Source organism: Acinonyx jubatus, chromosome E1 (genome assembly GCF_027475565.1).
Source record: "Acinonyx jubatus isolate Ajub_Pintada_27869175 chromosome E1, VMU_Ajub_asm_v1.0, whole genome shotgun sequence".
In the NCBI taxonomy this organism is placed as follows: domain Eukaryota; kingdom Metazoa; phylum Chordata; class Mammalia; order Carnivora; family Felidae; genus Acinonyx; species Acinonyx jubatus.
Window position 1 is genome coordinate 26,706,135 of NC_069397.1, and position 17,441 is coordinate 26,723,575.

The 17,441-nt window shown below is 38.9% G+C and overlaps 1 protein-coding gene across 1 annotated transcript in view; it reads right to left on the reverse strand.

Moving 5' to 3' along the window:
* Positions 1-962: 962 nt before the first annotated feature.
* Positions 963-17,441, reverse strand: part of DHX40 (DEAH-box helicase 40) — a 49,274-nt gene continuing 32,795 nt past the window's right edge. The window contains exons 13-18 of the mRNA XM_015088425.3: positions 12,402-12,516; positions 10,987-11,095; positions 10,180-10,274; positions 6,549-6,618; positions 5,630-5,858; positions 963-4,171 (exon numbers count right to left, since the gene is read on the reverse strand). Of these exons, the coding sequence (XP_014943911.2) occupies positions 4,032-4,171; positions 5,630-5,858; positions 6,549-6,618; positions 10,180-10,274; positions 10,987-11,095; positions 12,402-12,516 (758 nt within the window). The 3' untranslated portion in view covers positions 963-4,031. The remainder of the gene's footprint in view (positions 4,172-5,629; positions 5,859-6,548; positions 6,619-10,179; positions 10,275-10,986; positions 11,096-12,401; positions 12,517-17,441) is intronic.

Below are 17,441 nucleotides of genomic sequence, written 5' to 3' on the forward strand. Positions count from 1 at the left end.
AGAGAGAGAGTGAGTATGGGCTGGGGAGAGGGGCAGAGGGAGAGAGAAAGAATCTTAAGCAGGTTCCACGCTCAGTGTGCAGCCTTAAGTGGGGCTCAATCCCATGACCCTGGGATCATGACCTGAGCCGAAATCAAGAGTCAGACGCTCAACTGACTAAGCCACCCAGGTGCCCTGGAAATCAATTCTTTTTACAGGAACTCTTGTCACAATTACCTTAAAGCTTTAATAAATTCATATAGTACAAAATGAGTCAAAATGCCATAAATTGGTTTCCAAAGCCTTCCATAATCTGTTCTCAACCAACATTTTCAGCCTGTTACTTTCCTACATATAATCCATGCACCAAATAAAGAGACTGTTTGCTACCCTTCTCAAATAGCACCTGGGCTTTTTAAATTCTCTGTCTTGATCTATATACCAACTCCCATCTGTTTATTGGAAATTCTTCAAAGAAAGCTCTTTCTCATAATATAATGCGAACAAATAAATATAGGAAAGAATTTGGGGGCACTTGCGTGGCTCTGTCGGTTGAACGTCCAACTCTTGATTTTTGGCTCAGGTCATGATCCCCACCTCAGGCTCAGGTCATGATCCCCACCTCAGGCTCTGTCCTGAGTGTGGAGCCTACTTAAGATTCTCTCTCTCTCTCTCTCTCTCTCTCTCGCTCTCGCTCTCCCTCTCTCTCTCTTCCCCCCCCCGCTCTCCCTCTCCCCCCCTTCTGCCCCTCTCCCCAACTTGTGCACACTCTCTAAAATAATTTTAAATATATTTAAAAAAAGAATTAGGAAAAATAAATCACCATTTTGCAACCATAAAAATAAAACTGATTCAGCAAGAATCATCAGTTGATGATAAATCCTGAGGATGATAATTTATAAGAAACAGGGTATTTAACATAATTTCAACATATCCCTCCTGAAATTACTTTTTTTTTTTAACGTTTATTTATTTTTGAGACAGAGACAGAGCATGAACAGGGGAGGGGCAGAGAGAGAGGGAGACACAGAATCCGAAACAGGCTCCAGGCTCTGAGTGGTCAGCACAGAGCCCGACGTGGGGCTCAAACTCACGGACCGCGAGATCGTGACCTGAGCCGAAGTCGGAAGCTCAACTGACCGAGACACCCAGGCACCCCGTGAAATTACTTATTAATTATAAGAGTAACTACATTGAAGAAATCAATATACTCTAACCAAGTAATCAAAATTAGTATCACCAGGGCACCTGGGTGGCTCAGTAGACTGAGTGTCTGACTTTGGCTCAGGTTTGTGAGTTTGAGCCCCGTGTCAGGCTCTGTACTAACAGCTAGGAGCCTGGATCCTGCTTTGGATTCTGTGTCTCCCTCTCTCTCTGTTCCTTCCCTGCTCATTCTGTCTTTCTCTCTCTCAAGATTAAATAAACATTAAAAAAAAAATTAAAAAACATTCATATCACTAATAAGGGGCATATACCATACCTCCAGATTTGATGCTTGAGGAAAGACATTATGCAGTATTCTAATAAAAAATGCATAACCATGAGGAAACATTAGAGAAATCCAAATTGAGGACATTCTATAAAATAACAGCCTGTGAGTGCCTGGGTGGCTCAGGCAGTTGAGTGTCTGGTTCTTGATTTCGGTTCAAGTCATGATCCTGGGGTCATGGGATCGAGCCCCACATCAGGCTCCACACTGACCATGGAGCCTGCTTAAGATTCTCTCCCTCTTTATTTCTGCCCCTCTCCCCCACTTGTGCTCTCTCTAAAATAAAATTTAAAAAGAATTTTAAAAATATATAACTTAGCCTGTATTACTAAAAAGTGTCACAAATGTTATTCAAAATGTTAAATGTGAAAGAACAAGAAAGACTGAGGACATTTTGCAGACTAAAAGAGATTAAATACAATACACAATTTGTGATGGGATCCTGAACTGGGGGAAAATTTATAAAGGACATTATTGGGACAACTGATGAAATTTGAGTATGGACTATAGATTTAGAATGTGTGCGTAACATTTATTAAAATGAAAGAGCTTTCATGCTAAGAATCCACATATACCCCCACATTTAAGAAAATACACTGAGGAGTGCTAGGGTGGCTCAGTTGATAGAGCATCTGACTTCGGCTCAGGTCATGATCTCATGGCTCATGGGTTTGAGTCCTGCGTCGGGCTCTGTGCTGACAGCTCAGAGCCTGGAGCCTGCTTTGGATTCTTTGTCTCCCTCTCTCTCTGTGCCTCCCTGGCTCACACACACTCTCTCTCTGTCTCTCTGTCTCTTTCTCTAATACAGAAATAATATTTTTTTAAATATTAAAAAAAAGAAAAAAGAAAATACATTGATAAATATACCTGAGAAGAGAAACTGGTAAGACTAATGTACTGACAGTGTCAACAGCACTGGAGATTACAATGAACGAATTAACCACACAGGGAATGTTAGAGGAACCATCATCGCTAACCTTACTTTAAGAACAAATACAGAGAGGGGTGCCTGAGTGGCTCAGTCAGTTAAGCATCCGACTTCAGCTCAGTCATGGTCTCACGGTTCATGAGTTTGAGCCCCACATCAGGCTCTGTGCTGACAGCTCACAGCCTGGAGCCTGCTTGGGATTCTTTGTCTCTCCCTCTCTCTGCCCCTCCCTGCTGTGCTCTGTCTCTGTCCCTGTCTCTGTCTCTCTCTCAAAAGTAAATAAACATTAAAAAAAAAAAAAAGAACACAGAGATTTGGGTCCTTATGTGATTTTTCAATAAAGGCTCAAGTTTCTAGAATTGAACAGAAAACTGTTTAGACACCAAAGGAAATAACTGCAAAATAGTTACCTATAAAAAATTTAGATTCTTAATTTTTACAAAAAATATCTAAAAACACACATTATACTGCCTTTTGAATTTTAATGACACTAATAGCTTTATTTAACAAACATTGAGAGACTACTATGTGCAAAGCACTGTGCTAGGTGCCATGAAAGATACAGATATGAAAAAGACATAGTCCCTGCCCACAAGGAGCGTATAATCTAGTGGGGGAGACAAATACACAAATAACTAGAATACAAGGCAGTAAACAACAGAGGGGCAGTGCTGACTGTGGCCTGAGTGTGATATAACTAGCCTCAAGGTTCCAATTTGAAACACTGGTGATCTGGTGTTGGCTGCTTTGAAAAAAATCCCATCTCAAGATCAGCATAACAGATGTTTAAATGGTCATACCCAAGCAGCTGGAGGCAAAAGACTAGGCCAGGTGGAGAGGCTGTTTGCAACTGTCATGCCTACATACGTGGTGCTGATACAAGTATGTAGGGACAGCTAAAAAACAAAAACAAAAACAAAACAAAAAAAATACATATATCATCTGTCCTTTGGTTAATGGCTATAGCTACTGTTTTAAACAATATATTTTTATATAAAAAGGAATTTGTATAATCCCAGAAAAATCAATTTAAGGATTAATAATAATTCAACAAAGAATCTTGCCATAGGCAATTTTCTTATTTACTAGTTGATTAAGTCTTTTCTCTAAATATCTATAAAGCTCTGTAGCAATTAAACAGTTAGACATCTAAGTATTGCTGAGTAAAAACCTCTTATGTTTAGCCTTCTGAAGGAAATGGTCACATACCTGATAACCTGATATAATACTATTCTAATAGCAACAAGAAGGCTTTAAAGAGATTTAAGGAAAATAATTTTTAATGCTTCAAATGCAAATGGAATACACGCTGATTAAATACAATTCAATGTTCTTTGAAAATACCTCAGTGACAGCATTTGATACCAGTTAAGGCCAGCAAAATTGAAGTGAGGAAAATATCACATGTATTGTCTTTCATTGGTTTCGTAGATCATTGCCTAGGACCATGGCAACTCAATCTTTTCTTTGAAAATTCCATTTATTGGTATTGGTGAACTTTGATTTGCTTTTAGCTCATATGCTAATAACAGCTGCTGACCCCTTCCTCTTGGTAGTGCTATTTAATATAAATGTCAAAGTAGAAGCACATTTCCTGGCTGCTTTTCCTACTTCCTGAATTGGAGGATTCACTGCTTAGCCTGTTTCCTTCCGTGTGTCACTGTGATCCTGGGACCTCTGCTGCTTTCGCTCAAGGAAACGAGCACGTGCATCTGATATGGACTTATCATCATTTCTTCTTTGCATTTTCTTTAGGACTTCTTTTGAGATTCCATCTGAAAACATTATAAATTAATCCAGTTAAACTTTAGTTGTGAAACTCAGTACTAGAAATGTTAAGAGAAGGAGATGCCCTGATTTTTCAATGCTAAGGAGGAAAAAAAGAAAACTAAAATTTGCCCTTTCAAAAGAAACAATGTAGCCTATGGTTAAAAGATAAAGAGCATGCCGGCACCTGGGTGTCTCAATGGGTTGAATTTCCAAATTCAGCTCAGGTCATGATCTCACATTTTGTGAGTTAGAGCCCTGGACTGGGCTCTGAGCTGGTGGTGTGGGGCCTGCTTGGGATTCTCTCCCTTTTCTTTCTACCCCTCCCCCGCTCTCGTTCTCTCTTTCAAAATAAATAAAATTTAAAAAAAAACAAAAAAAACTAGCATGGAGGAGTGCCTGGGTGGTTCAGTTGGTTAAGCATCCAGCTCTTGATCTCGTTTCAGGTCACAAGACCAAGTTTGTGAGATCGAGCCCCACAATGTCAGCATGGAGTCTGCTTGGGATTCTCTCTCCTTCTCTCTCTGTCCCTCCTCTGCTCATATTCTCTCTCTCAAAAATAAATAAACAAAAAAAAAAAAAAAAAAAGAGCATGGAAAAAATAAATAAGTCAATTAAAATAAATAAATGAATGAATGCATGGAGGCCTAAAGAGCCAGAACAACTGACCCTAATTTAATCATGTACTACAGTTATATACTGCAATAGAACACTACATTTCTAAAGACTCTTCCAGATCTATTTTTCATGACATTAAAAAAGGATCATAAAATTTGCTCCATAAATCAGCCTCAGAAAGCTTTACTGAAAAGCTTTTTGTATATGTGAGCTGAGAATTAAACTTTCTGTCCTACTTCATTCAGTACAACTGTTTACACCTCCCAACTAGGGATCTCACATTTCACAGAAAAATCCCCTGGGTGGGGTGGGGGGGAGGGGAAGATGTTCTGAAGTAATAGTCACAAAATTTTATAAACAAAATAAAAACAGCAGTGGACTACTGGGAAACTGTATGGCATTATGGTTAAGAGTTTAGGTCATCACGTCAGTTTCCTTGGATTCAAAATACAGACTCACAAATTATTAGCTATGGGATTTTTCAGCAAATTATTATACACTGCTAAGTATTTCGTCATCTATAAAGGGGGGATGTGTACTTCCCTCATAGATAGGGTTATTGTGAAAACTCAATGAGGTAATTAATGCAAGTTGTTAGCACATGGTAAAAGCTCAACAGATACTGTTTTTATTAATAATGTTGTTGGACAGAGGGATTAAGGAAAACATGATTAACTGGAAGAAAAGAAGGAAGTCAAAGTATCAAAGTCTGAGACTCATGACAACTCTTTGCTTTCTGAGGAGATAGAGCCAGAATCTAAGCTCTATACAATATTTCCATAATTATATGAGAATTTGGGTATTTATGCTCCCTGGACTTAAGTTACTAGAACAAATGACTGACTCACCCTTTAGATGCTTTACATTTTCCTTATTTGTCCATCTCCTTCTTGCATCTTCTCTCACTTCACGTCGGGCCACACTGCTCAAATCATGTGCATTAAATTCATGCAACTTGGGTAATAAGTCTCTCACCCATTCATAACGGATTGGACACACAATTCTTGCGTAGACTTTGGTGGTAACTAATACCTCATGAAAAATGATCCATTCGAGTTTGGTTTCTTGTTCATGAAGCTATACAAAAGAATTTATTTAAGGATGGTTAACTCAGTAACCTGCCTTATTCCACATTAGACCAGCCAAACACTAATAGCCCCAAATCTTCTGAATTAATTCCTATATTTTTCAATCAAACAGAAGGCATGGGCCAAGCAGTGCCTTTACAGCTTTATGTAATAAAGATGTATGCTAGGGGTGCCTGGGTGGCTTTATTAGTTAAGCAGCTGACTCTTGATTTCGGCTCAGGTCGTGGTCTCAATGTTGTGAGGTGGGGCTCCACACCGGGCATGGAGCCTGCCTGGGATTCTCTCTCCACCCCCACCCCCCAAATAAATAAATGGACTTAAAAAAAAACAGACTAAACATAACCACAAAGTGAAAAGTAGAAAACATTTGTGTATTACTTATTCCCATACCTTTACAAATGTCTTCCCTTTATTAAAAAATAAGACACTTAAGGGGCGCCTGGGTGGCGCAGTCGGTTAAGCGTCCGACTTCAGCCAGGTCACGATCTCGCAGTCCGTGAGTTCGAGCCCCGCGTCGGGCTCCGGGCTGATGGCTCAGAGCCTGGAGCCTGTTTCCGATTCTGTGTCTCCCTCTCTCTCTGCCCCTCCCCCGTTCATGCTCTGTCTCTCTCTGTCCCAAAAATAAATAAACGTTGAAAAAAAAAAATAAGACACTTAAAAAATAATAATAGGCACTTACTGCTGAGGAAGGATGAATGTGGACTGGGCTTCCACGCCCATCCATTGTGCAAAATGTTCTCCCAACAGATCTAAAAACCAAAAAACCAAATGATAAAGATAAGAACACTAAAATAATTAAATAAGTAGAGCACTAAGTCTAACAATGTACAATTATAATAATGTGTTCTACCACAAAGAGTTTTATAAACAGAAGTTTAAACTTACTTGTCACTATAACTTCTCTACCAAGCCATCTTAAATAATGATACATCTTAAACAGTCATTTCAGTTAAGTAGAAACATTTCTTGTTAATAAGTATTAATGTTAACAATATTGATAATATTTATGCTTTAACATTTCTAAAATGATTTTGTAATAAATCCTCAAAACAACCTATGAGTTTTGAGAGTAAGTTACTTTTATTAAGAGGTCAAAACAGATTCAAACAAATCAACTAGCCTTCCAAAGGTCACAGAGTTAATGTATGGTGAAATCAAGTTCCAAACATAGGTCTTCTGACTTAAATCTTGATATGATGATCTCTTTTTAAAGGGATAATTTTCACTATTCTAAAATCTGATAATTAGAATTTTGCACCTATCGTTTCTGTAATTCATGTTCTTAACTTCAAATTCGTATCCTCTTCTACAGTTCCTTACATAAATGTTATTCCAAAAACTTGTCAAAATATTAGCCCTAGTTCAACCATCACCACAGATGATTTCCTATAATACTTTATATACATTCCCATTATAACCCAGATCAGATTGCATTATAATTATTTATATACTATGCAGTATATATATATATATATATATATATATATATATATACGTATATGTATATACATACATACACACATGTATATGTGTGAAATATATATGTGAAAAGTAGTATATGTGTGTATGTATGTATATACATATACATATACGTATATATATATACATATATGTGTATATATATATATATACACATACATATATGTGTATTTATATATATATATTTGTACAGTACAAAAAAACATTTTTTTTTTGAGAGAGAGAGAGTACCCATAACCAGGGGAGGACCAAGGGGGGGAAGAGGGAGAGGGAGAGGGAGAGGCAGGGAGAAGGAGAGGGAGAGGGAGAGGGGGAGAGAGGGAGAGAGAGAGAGAGAGAGAGAGAGAATTCCAAGCAGGCTCCACACCTAGCTCAATCCTATGTACTATGAGATCATGACCTAAGCCAAAATCAACAGTGGGATGCTTAATTGACTGAGCTACCCAGGTGCCCCCAAAAAATCTTTTTTACTTGAACCATTTGAATTAGTTACCAACCTTATGCCCCATCATCCCCAAATATCTGAGTGTGCATTTCCCATAATCAAGGACATTCTCTTAAATAACCATAATACAACCATCAAAACCAGGGAATTAACACCAATACCATCACTAACATCTAATCCTCAGACCCCACTGAAGTTTTAACCAGATGTCCTAATAAAATTTTTTATAGCAAAAGAATCCAATTCAGAATCGAGTATTAACTTTACGTTTCATGTCCCCTTAGTCTACCTCATTATGGCAATCTTTCTTTGACCTTCATGATCTTGACAGTTGTTTTGTTATCTATCTATTTATTTATTTATTTATTAAGTTTATTTATTTTGAGAGAGATAGAGAGAGAGAAAGCAAGCATGTGCGTGGCCAAGGGGCAAATAGAGAATCCCAAACAGGCTCTGTGCTGTCAGTGCAGAGCCCGACTTGGGGTTTGTTCCCACGACTGTGAGATTATGACCTGAGCCGAAATCAACAGTCAGGCACTCAATCAACTGAGCCCCTATTTATTTTTTTTGAAAGAGAGAGAGAGAGCTCATGAGCGGGGAGAGGGGCAGAAGGAGAGAGAGAAAAAGTCCCAAGCAGGCTCCATGCTCAGCATGAAGCCCAACTCGGTGCTCAATCCAATGACCCTGGGACCATGACCTGAGCTAAAATCAAGAGTTGGATGCTTTACGACCCTAGCCACCCAGGTGCCCTTTGACAGCTTTTTGAATAATTTTTTGTACACCCCTCAATTTGAATTTGTCTGTTTCAGGATGATTAGATTTAGGTAATGCATCTTTGCCAGGAACATCACAGAAGTTAAGCTGTGGTTTTCATTATATTCTATCAGGAAGAACATGGTTTCAATCTGTTTTGTTACTAATGGTGTTCACTTTGATGGCTTGATTTGGTTAGCATCTGCCAGGCTTCTCCATGAAAAGTTACTTTTTTCCTTTTTCCCTTAGTAATTAAGAATTTTGTGGAGGGGCGCCTGGGTGGCTCAGTCTGTTAAGTGTCCAACTTTGGCTCAGGTTGTGATCTCACCGTCCGTGAATGAGCCCCATGTTGGGCTCTTTGCTGACAGCTCAGAGCCTGGAGCCTGCTTCAGATTCTGTGTCTCCCTCTCTCTCTCTGCCTCTCCCTTGCTCTCTCTCTCAAAAATAAACAAACATTAAAAAATTAAAAAAAAAAAAAAAGAATTTTATGGAGAGGTGCTCAACTAATTCCATTTGTTATTAAACTTCTAATTTATTCATTTAGTAATTTATATGACTATAGACCCATGATTTCAGATTTTATTTAGTGGGCTATATAATCCATTACTATCATTATTTATTCTGATGCTTAATATGTCCTATATTTGTTCAATTGGAGCCTATTCAAGCTAGCTCCAGTGTACTTCTAACATGGCCTCAACCTTCATTGATCCCTTCTTGCTTGCTGGCAAAATAAGATGTTCTCAGCTCATCTTGTACTTTCCCACCCCTATTTCTCCAAACAGTTCTGAGTCCTTTATGTGGCAGATGGCTGTTTCAAGTCAAGATCAAGGGCACTGAGTATATTTATTGCTATTACGGTGTTACTGCTCCCAGTGCATCTGAGAGCTAGGGTATTTTTGTATGTATGTATTTACACATATACAAACACATATAACATATATATACCATAACATATAGTTTCATTCCCACATGTATATATCCATCCATCTAACTATATTGAAAACCATAAGTTCACAATAAAACCCTGAAATTTCAATCCAACACCACAGGGTTTATTCTCATTTTCTCCCGTTCAGTATTTATAACTCCCTTCACCATTCCTTAATATACTGAATTATGTGATTAATTCCTTTCTATATAATGAATCTCCCATCACCACCATTGTTACCCCTTTCCCTAAGAAGATGCCCTCCTTCTCTAACACTCAGACTCTAACACTCAACACCAAACATATCCCATATGAGTGCCTTCTCCATCCTGCTCAATTACTAACATTCCACACCACCCTATCTTTCCTCAGGGATGCCATGCTCAACATGTTTGTCTTTCATACTCCACACAGAGCCTCACTCCTCTGCAAGAAAACCCTTGTCATTCAACTTAGGTGCCGATATCCCATGCTAGACAGCTGTCCTACAAATTCCCTCCTACCAAACTTGAGTTCCAATATCCCACTCTGTGCCACTGCAGTTCCCCCGGCACAAGTGAAAATCATGAAGAGTCATTGTAATTGATGTCATCATAATCACGGAGCTTAAATAAACCACCAATCTTTAATATTAAATAGTTCAACATTGTAGCCAAATACAGTAGTATTCTTTATCCATTTCTCAAGCTCATTATTGCTTACCTTCGAGCTACATTTTTGAAATAGCCTGCACAAAGACATCTCCGTAGTACTTCATGTTTAGGGCCTTCAAAGGTCTCTCTTGGGAAATCACTTTGCTATAGAAAGAATATATATACAGTGGTAATCTCACAGAATAATATGAAATGATCTTTTATTTTGAAAACTACATGTTTCTAAAGACTTCTGTTTCTGGCCATATGAAGTAAGAGGGATTAGATTTACACTTCTGCTTGAAACAACCAAAAAATGTTTTATATGAAATAATGATTTCCAAAACACTGTATATCAAGTAATAAAGGACAGCGATCTCTGAGAAGTAAATGAAGTATGGGAAATAAGTGAAGTAAGTCCAACAACTGCCCCAGGTTACGGTCAACCTTGAGAGAGATTCTAGATGAAGGGTCAGGGAAGGAAAAACCCAGCGGAACCTGAAGAACACCCTGAGCTACAGAGGCAGAGCTGAGAGTCCAGGAAGACCAAGATGGCTAGAGTTCACAGGCCAAGAGTTCAGGAGAGAAGAGAACTCAGATAGAAACAGAACTCCAGAGATCTGCAGGAGGGCCTCTGCCAGTGTTCAACTGAGCACTAAATTAGCATATAAATGTGAGGAAACTACCCAAGGCCAGGGAAAGAACTTCCCCAAAGGATAACAGTGAACAGTGCTTGGTACTCACGCACACAGTTAGGAATGGGGTCTATTCCTACAAACCGGAGATCAGAATACCTCATAATTTGCATAGTTTGGGGTACAGTACTCAGAGAATCTTGCCAAAATTTGACTTAAGAAAAGATCACTATAGCAATCACCTGTTTAAGCTTCCTGATTAGTTCTCGAAGTTGAGCTTCAACACGAAATGCTGAAAATAAGCATCTCCAATGAATCCAGTGTTTTTGGCACCACGAAGCTGGAGCTCCACTGCAGAACAAAAATACTGGTATCTTTAAAATACCCTCTCGAAGTGAAAGTCTAACAGGTGCACCTGGCGGGTTCAGTCAGTAGAGCATGTGACTCTTAATCTCAGGGTCATGAGTTGGAACCCCATACTGGACATAGAGTTCACTTAAAAAAGAAAAAAGGCAGTCTAACATTCTCATTTCTATTACAAAACTAAAAACAAATAAGCATCAGTTAGCCCTTTTATGAGACCTGTCCCATTACTGAGAAAGCCACTTAAGGAATTTGAGGAAACAAATTAATGTAGATGCCTCTGAGTGAATTAAAAATAATTTGTAAATTAATTTCTTTTTATACATATATGTTTTAACAAATATCCAATCATTTTCTCATCTAAGGTACTTCTAGCGAATCAAAATTCTATAAGGTCATTTTCTTTTTTTTTTTTTTTCATGTTTATTTATTATCGAGAGACAGAGAGACACAGCGTGAGCAGGGGAGGGGGAGAGAGAGGGGGAGACATAGAATCTGAAGTAGGCTCCAGGCTCCGAGCTGTTGGCACAGAGCCCAACACGGGGCTCGAACTCACAAACCGCGAGATCATGACCTGAGCTGAAGTCGGATGCTTAAGCAACCTAGCCACCCAGGCGCCCCTATAAGGTCATTTTCAAGAAAGAATTAGGAAGAGAAGAAAGAAGAGAACTAATATTATAAAATAAATGCCTACTTAGTAATAGTCACCCAACATAGATAAATCTCACTAATGTTCACAAAAATGCCTCAAGGTCAACAGTATCCCCACTGAACCTTACTGTCTAAAGTCACATAGTAAATACATATTGGAGCTATATTTTAAACTGACACTTTCTAGGGGCATCAGGGTGGCTCAGTCGGTTAAGCTTCCGACTCTTGGTTTCGACCCAGGTCATGATCTCAGGGTTCATGAGTTCCAGCCCCACACTGGGCTCTACCCTGACACCACAGACAGAGCCTGCTTGCAATTCTCTCTCTCCCTGCCCCTCCCCTGCTTGCTTTCTCTCTCTCAAAAAAAAATTAATAAACTTTAAAAAAAAAGTTTAGGGACACCTTAGGCGGCTCAGTCAGTCGAGCATCCGACTTTGTGTCAGGTCATGATACTGCGGTTACTAGGTTTGAGCCCCAGGTCGGGTTCAGTGCTGACAGCTCAGAGCCCAGAGTCAGCTTTAGACACGGTGTTTCCCTCTCTCTCTCTCTGTCCCTCCCCCGCTCGTGCTCTGTCTCTCTCAAAAATAAACATTTAAAAAAAATTTAACCTGACAATTTCTAGTACAAAAACTATTTCACATACCTTGATTTGCACTGTTCAAAGATGACAGCTAAAGTTGCAAAGTCATTAAATCCTCCAGCTTTAGCTGCCAATTCTCGATGTCTTTGTTCTGCTTCCTTCTGGTACTCTGGATCAACTAAAATGACAAGTTGAGAGGCAATTTAGTTATACTTTACATCAAATGCCTACATTCATTTTGTTTATTCAAGGTCAGTAGAATCTGCCTCACCATCTGCAGTGGAATAAGACAGAACTATATTAACTCTTGGGGAAGGACTCTATTTACTTCCATTACTTCTTCTTTTTTTAAAAAATTTTTTAAAATGTTTATTTATTTTTGCAAAAGAGAGAGTGTGAGTGGGGGAGGGGCAGAGAGAGATGGAGACCAAACTCCAAAGCAGGTTCCAGTCTGAGCTGTCAGCACAGAGCCCAACTCGAGGCTCAAACCCACAAGCCTTGAGATCATGACCTGAGTTGAAGTCAGATGCTTAACTGACTGAGCCACCCACTCTTCTTGTTTATTTTATTTATTTTGAGAAAGAGCACAAACGTGCACACACAAATTTGTGCGCACACGAGTGGGGGCGGGGCAGAGAGAGAGGGAGAGGATCTTAAGCAGGCTCTGCATTGTCAGCATGGAGCCCGACTTGGGGCTGGAACTTAAGAACCATGAGATCATGACTTGAGCCGAAACCAAAGGTCAGACGCTTAACTGACTGAGCCACCCAGGAACCCCACTCCTTTCCTTCTTTTAACCATACTTCAGAGATTTAACCAGAACAGTAACATTAATTCTCTCAATACATTTGCCTTTAAAATAGTATTTAGAATTTATTTTTTACGTTCAGTTTGATCATAAGAGTAACCCATGTTCATGGTAAAAAAATTATGTAAAAGTTCAACATTCCCCACTTTTGTCACATTACCCATAAACCAATCCTCATGGCTAACCACTGTTATGAATGTGTGTCCTTCAAGATATTTTCTTTTTCTTTTTTTTTTTTTTTTAATATTTATTGATTTTGGGGAGAGTGCTAGTGGGAGGCGGGCAGAGAGAAGGGGACAGAGGATCCAAAGCCGGCTCTGCACTGACAGGCTGACAGCAGAGAGCCCGATGTGGGGCTCGAACTCATGAACCCTGAGATCATGACCTGAGCTGAAGTTAGATGCTCAACTGACTGAGCCACCCAGGTGTCCTGTTCAAGTTATTTTCTATATGTATACCAGCCAATGAATACAGTGGTTTATTTTTACATAAATCCATTATATGTTTTGAAACTTCATTTAATAATGGGCTTCATGTCAGTACAAGTAGAATTATTCATTCTCAAAATAGCTTCATTGTACTCCCCAGGGATATAAGGAACATTTGAGGAACACAATTTAACCAGTCCCTATTTATCCAGTTCCTATTTATGGGCAATTAGACCATCATATAAGCAGAACTGAACTACTACTAGCCTTTTGTTTTTTTTAACTTTATATTGAAGTAAAACATGCATGCAGAAAACTACCAGATCACAACTGTACAGCTCAATGTTAATAAACATAATATACCAATGTACCCAATACCCAAATCAATAAACAGAATATTACTAACATCCAGAAGCCCTCTTTTTGTTCTCCTTCCAATAACTACCTATTCTCTTCCACAAACCATGTTCTGACTTCTGACCCCACAGAAGGCTTTTGTATAAATTTTGTATAAATGTACTTCATGTGTCTGATTTCTTTTGCTCAACATTTGTTTTTGAGATTTATCTCTTACTGACATTGACCCTATCCCACTCAGGATTGATATACTCTCTGATTGCCCAAGTTCCCTACATACCACTTTGCCCAAGCTAAATTTCTTTCAGAGTACCACTTTTTTTTTTTTTTTTCAAAATTTCCTAGGGCTCCTTCATTCATTGTACCACATCATATTGCAGTTTGTTCTCCTTCAGTAAACCCCTCACAACTAGATTTAGCATAGGCACCATGTTCCCTGGTATTAGAGAGAAGTACTTATATAGACTATGAAGTGAATCTGCAAAGCAGCAGACCCTGGTCTTAGGAGGAAAGGAATCTGATTAAAGAAAACACCCATGAAGATAAAAAGTCTTTCATCCCAGGCTTTAAGTAGCTTCGACCTTTGTTACCTAGGTGACAACTAAAGGAAGCAGTTAGAAACAAGAGGAGAGAGAATATGATTACGGGCCATACAAACAGCCCTGTCAAGGTGAAAATACAGTTCCCATCTCCTGAACCACTCAGGGAAATTGACTTTTAAGCCAAAACATTTAATTTCAAGCACTGAATCACCATTGCCCTAAAGATATTATGACAAAAGTCAAATTGCACTAGACTCAAGCATCACCCTGACCTGGCTCCCAACACTAGGAGACAAGCCTATCTATCAGACAGGAGCTCCTGGATCAATGAATTGTGTTTCCTGCTATAGAATTGTAGAGTGCCAGTTGCCTTGGACCCCTGGGGTATGAACCTTCAGAGACACTTCCTACCTGGGCTCAGTTCTTCCTTTCTCTGCCTCTAGCTGACCATTCAATTTGGCTGTAATACCTACTAGCACAATTTACACAGGTGGCTTACTATCTCTTATTAAAATGTCAGAATAACTGCAACAAATTTTAGTGTAGATTAAAATTTTAAGCTCAGCTCATATTCTGTGAAGATTAACTCTGTGTAGTTAATGTTGGATCCCTGCTGTTTAGAGCGGTGGCTTGCTCACTCACGTTTTTAAAAATGTAGAGAACATATCACTTTCCTGGTTGTCCATCCCACATTGCTACCTTCTCTATGTCTCTGTCTCTTTCCTTCATTATTCTCAAAGTCAAGAGAATAGAAACATTTTTTTGTTCCTTTTCCCTGACTCTCCCCCCAAAATAGACTAATTAAAATTAAAACACGCAGAAGTCCCATAGTAAATTCCGGATATGTACAGGAAAGTCACAATCCATATCATACACAGTTCCTACAATCTCAGCAAGTTTATCCTCTAACTAAACAAAAGTTTGACTAGCCATCTTTATTTTCCAGTAGGCTTGTCACTGTCTTTAATTTATTATCTTTCCCCAGATGAAATTCTATTATCAGTTTTATCTCATGCAAATAGGCAAATATTACTGAGGGAAGAACTGTAAGAAGGTGAAGCAGCAAAACAAGGTTATATCAGCTGAACCTTTCCATTTGGGAAAATAATTTAATACTTTTCTATACAGCAATCAATCAGAAAGCAAAACTATTTCACAGAGGATATCAATAATAATAACAGTCCTCAGAGCTGAAGCAGAAGAATAAAACAATGAGTGTCCCATACACATAAAATACCCTTTATTTCTAAAAATATCACAGTTAAAATGAAAGATTTAGAACCTACCCAGTGTTGTTATTTTAAATTTGTTCCATTTTAAGGCAATGCCTTTAGGTGGTTTAAAAAAAAACCTAGAAAATATTTAACAGCCCTCACTCCATTGTCTGACTTCTAAAGTAGTCCCTATACTAGGAGACATTGTATACAGTTCACTACAGCAAAAGAGAGATTACTAAAAATGTTGACAGTATGATCATTTTGATGTTTATAATCTCTGTTTAATGTTAGATCTGAGAATACTACCCAGTTTTACCAGTGAGGATACAGTAAACCAAATTAGATGATCTATAAAGACCCAAGCCAGAAAGTACTGCTCAACTTATAAAGACTACAAATGCAGCTGGAAAGCCAATACACGTTTTGGGTATAACAAGACCTCACCAAGTCACAATCTCAAAACCTGAAGCTACATTTTGCAGCAGCTAAAGTTCTTCATGATCCAGGTTTAAAAATTAGGTGTATATTTATATATAAGCCATAGTATCTAAGTATGAAGAAAAAACTGGTAGCAATTGTTGCCTCTAGGAATCAGACCTAAGGACATGTTTAAGAGAGAAGAACTTACTTTTCATTTAATACTTTGTGTAGTGTTTGAATTTTTAACTATATACATGTATGGGGAATAGTATGAGGAGTTAGGTGAAGCCTCTCTTCCAGATAGACATTTGTTAAACTAGTCAAAATTACCAAAGACAATCATTCAAGGTCTCTGGAGATTGACTGAATCTATGGAATTCAGTAAGAACAGTAGGCAGCATCACATCTGAGTAGGAACTACACTCAACCCCCCATAGTTTTGTGTGTGGAAGAGGGCTTAGCAGCCTGAAAGCGGCACCCTTTTCCTCACCTCCAGCTCCTACTCTGTAAGGAGGATCAGGTGCAAATAGCTAATGAATGGGGGAACAGCTAATGACAGTGCATCACAGCTTTCCATTCCCTTACAGCTCTGTAACGCAGAAAAGCTGTCCTAGTGAGCACGACAGCTGAGTGGTAGCTCCCACTACTCCCAGTTTTCTAGAGCTATTCCAGGTTTCTGGGTTGTTGGGGTTTTTTGGCAGCTGGTAAATATCTGCAGAGGCCATCTCACCAAGCTTTGTGCTGAAGATGTATACTGGGCAGTGGTGGTAAGTGAAGCAACAGTTCCCACCACCTCTCACTTCAACCTTCTGCTCTATAGAGAGGATCCTGGTGGGGCAGCCAGTGAATAGTAGATTCCCAATCTACTCCCAGCTCCTGCTCCATAGCACAGAGTTTCTTTCCAGGAGAGGATGGAGATAAGCACTGTTAAAAACCAGCAATAATTTGTCCCTGCCAAGGTGGATGGGTAACTTTATCTGGACTAGACTTTGGAGCAATTTATGCCCCAAGAACACTGTCAAAAACAACAGAGCAATCAGCAAGCAATCAGTGGAGACTAATAGCTTAATCTGTTACCATTTGAGGCAGACTAACAAAAAATCGGGCAGATAGGCCAAATCTTAACAGAAAAATCAGAGAACCTACTAAACCCATAGTTGTCCTGATATTCTAAAAGACTATGTAGATGCCCAAGGTTTTACCTTCTGAGAAGCAAAAGGAAAGGCAACATCTGCGCCTCTGGTCTATGGCTGAACACAGGAGAAACTCATTAACTCTCTGAACTATGAAAACAGTCTCCAGACCACACAACACAGATCCAAAAGTAAAGG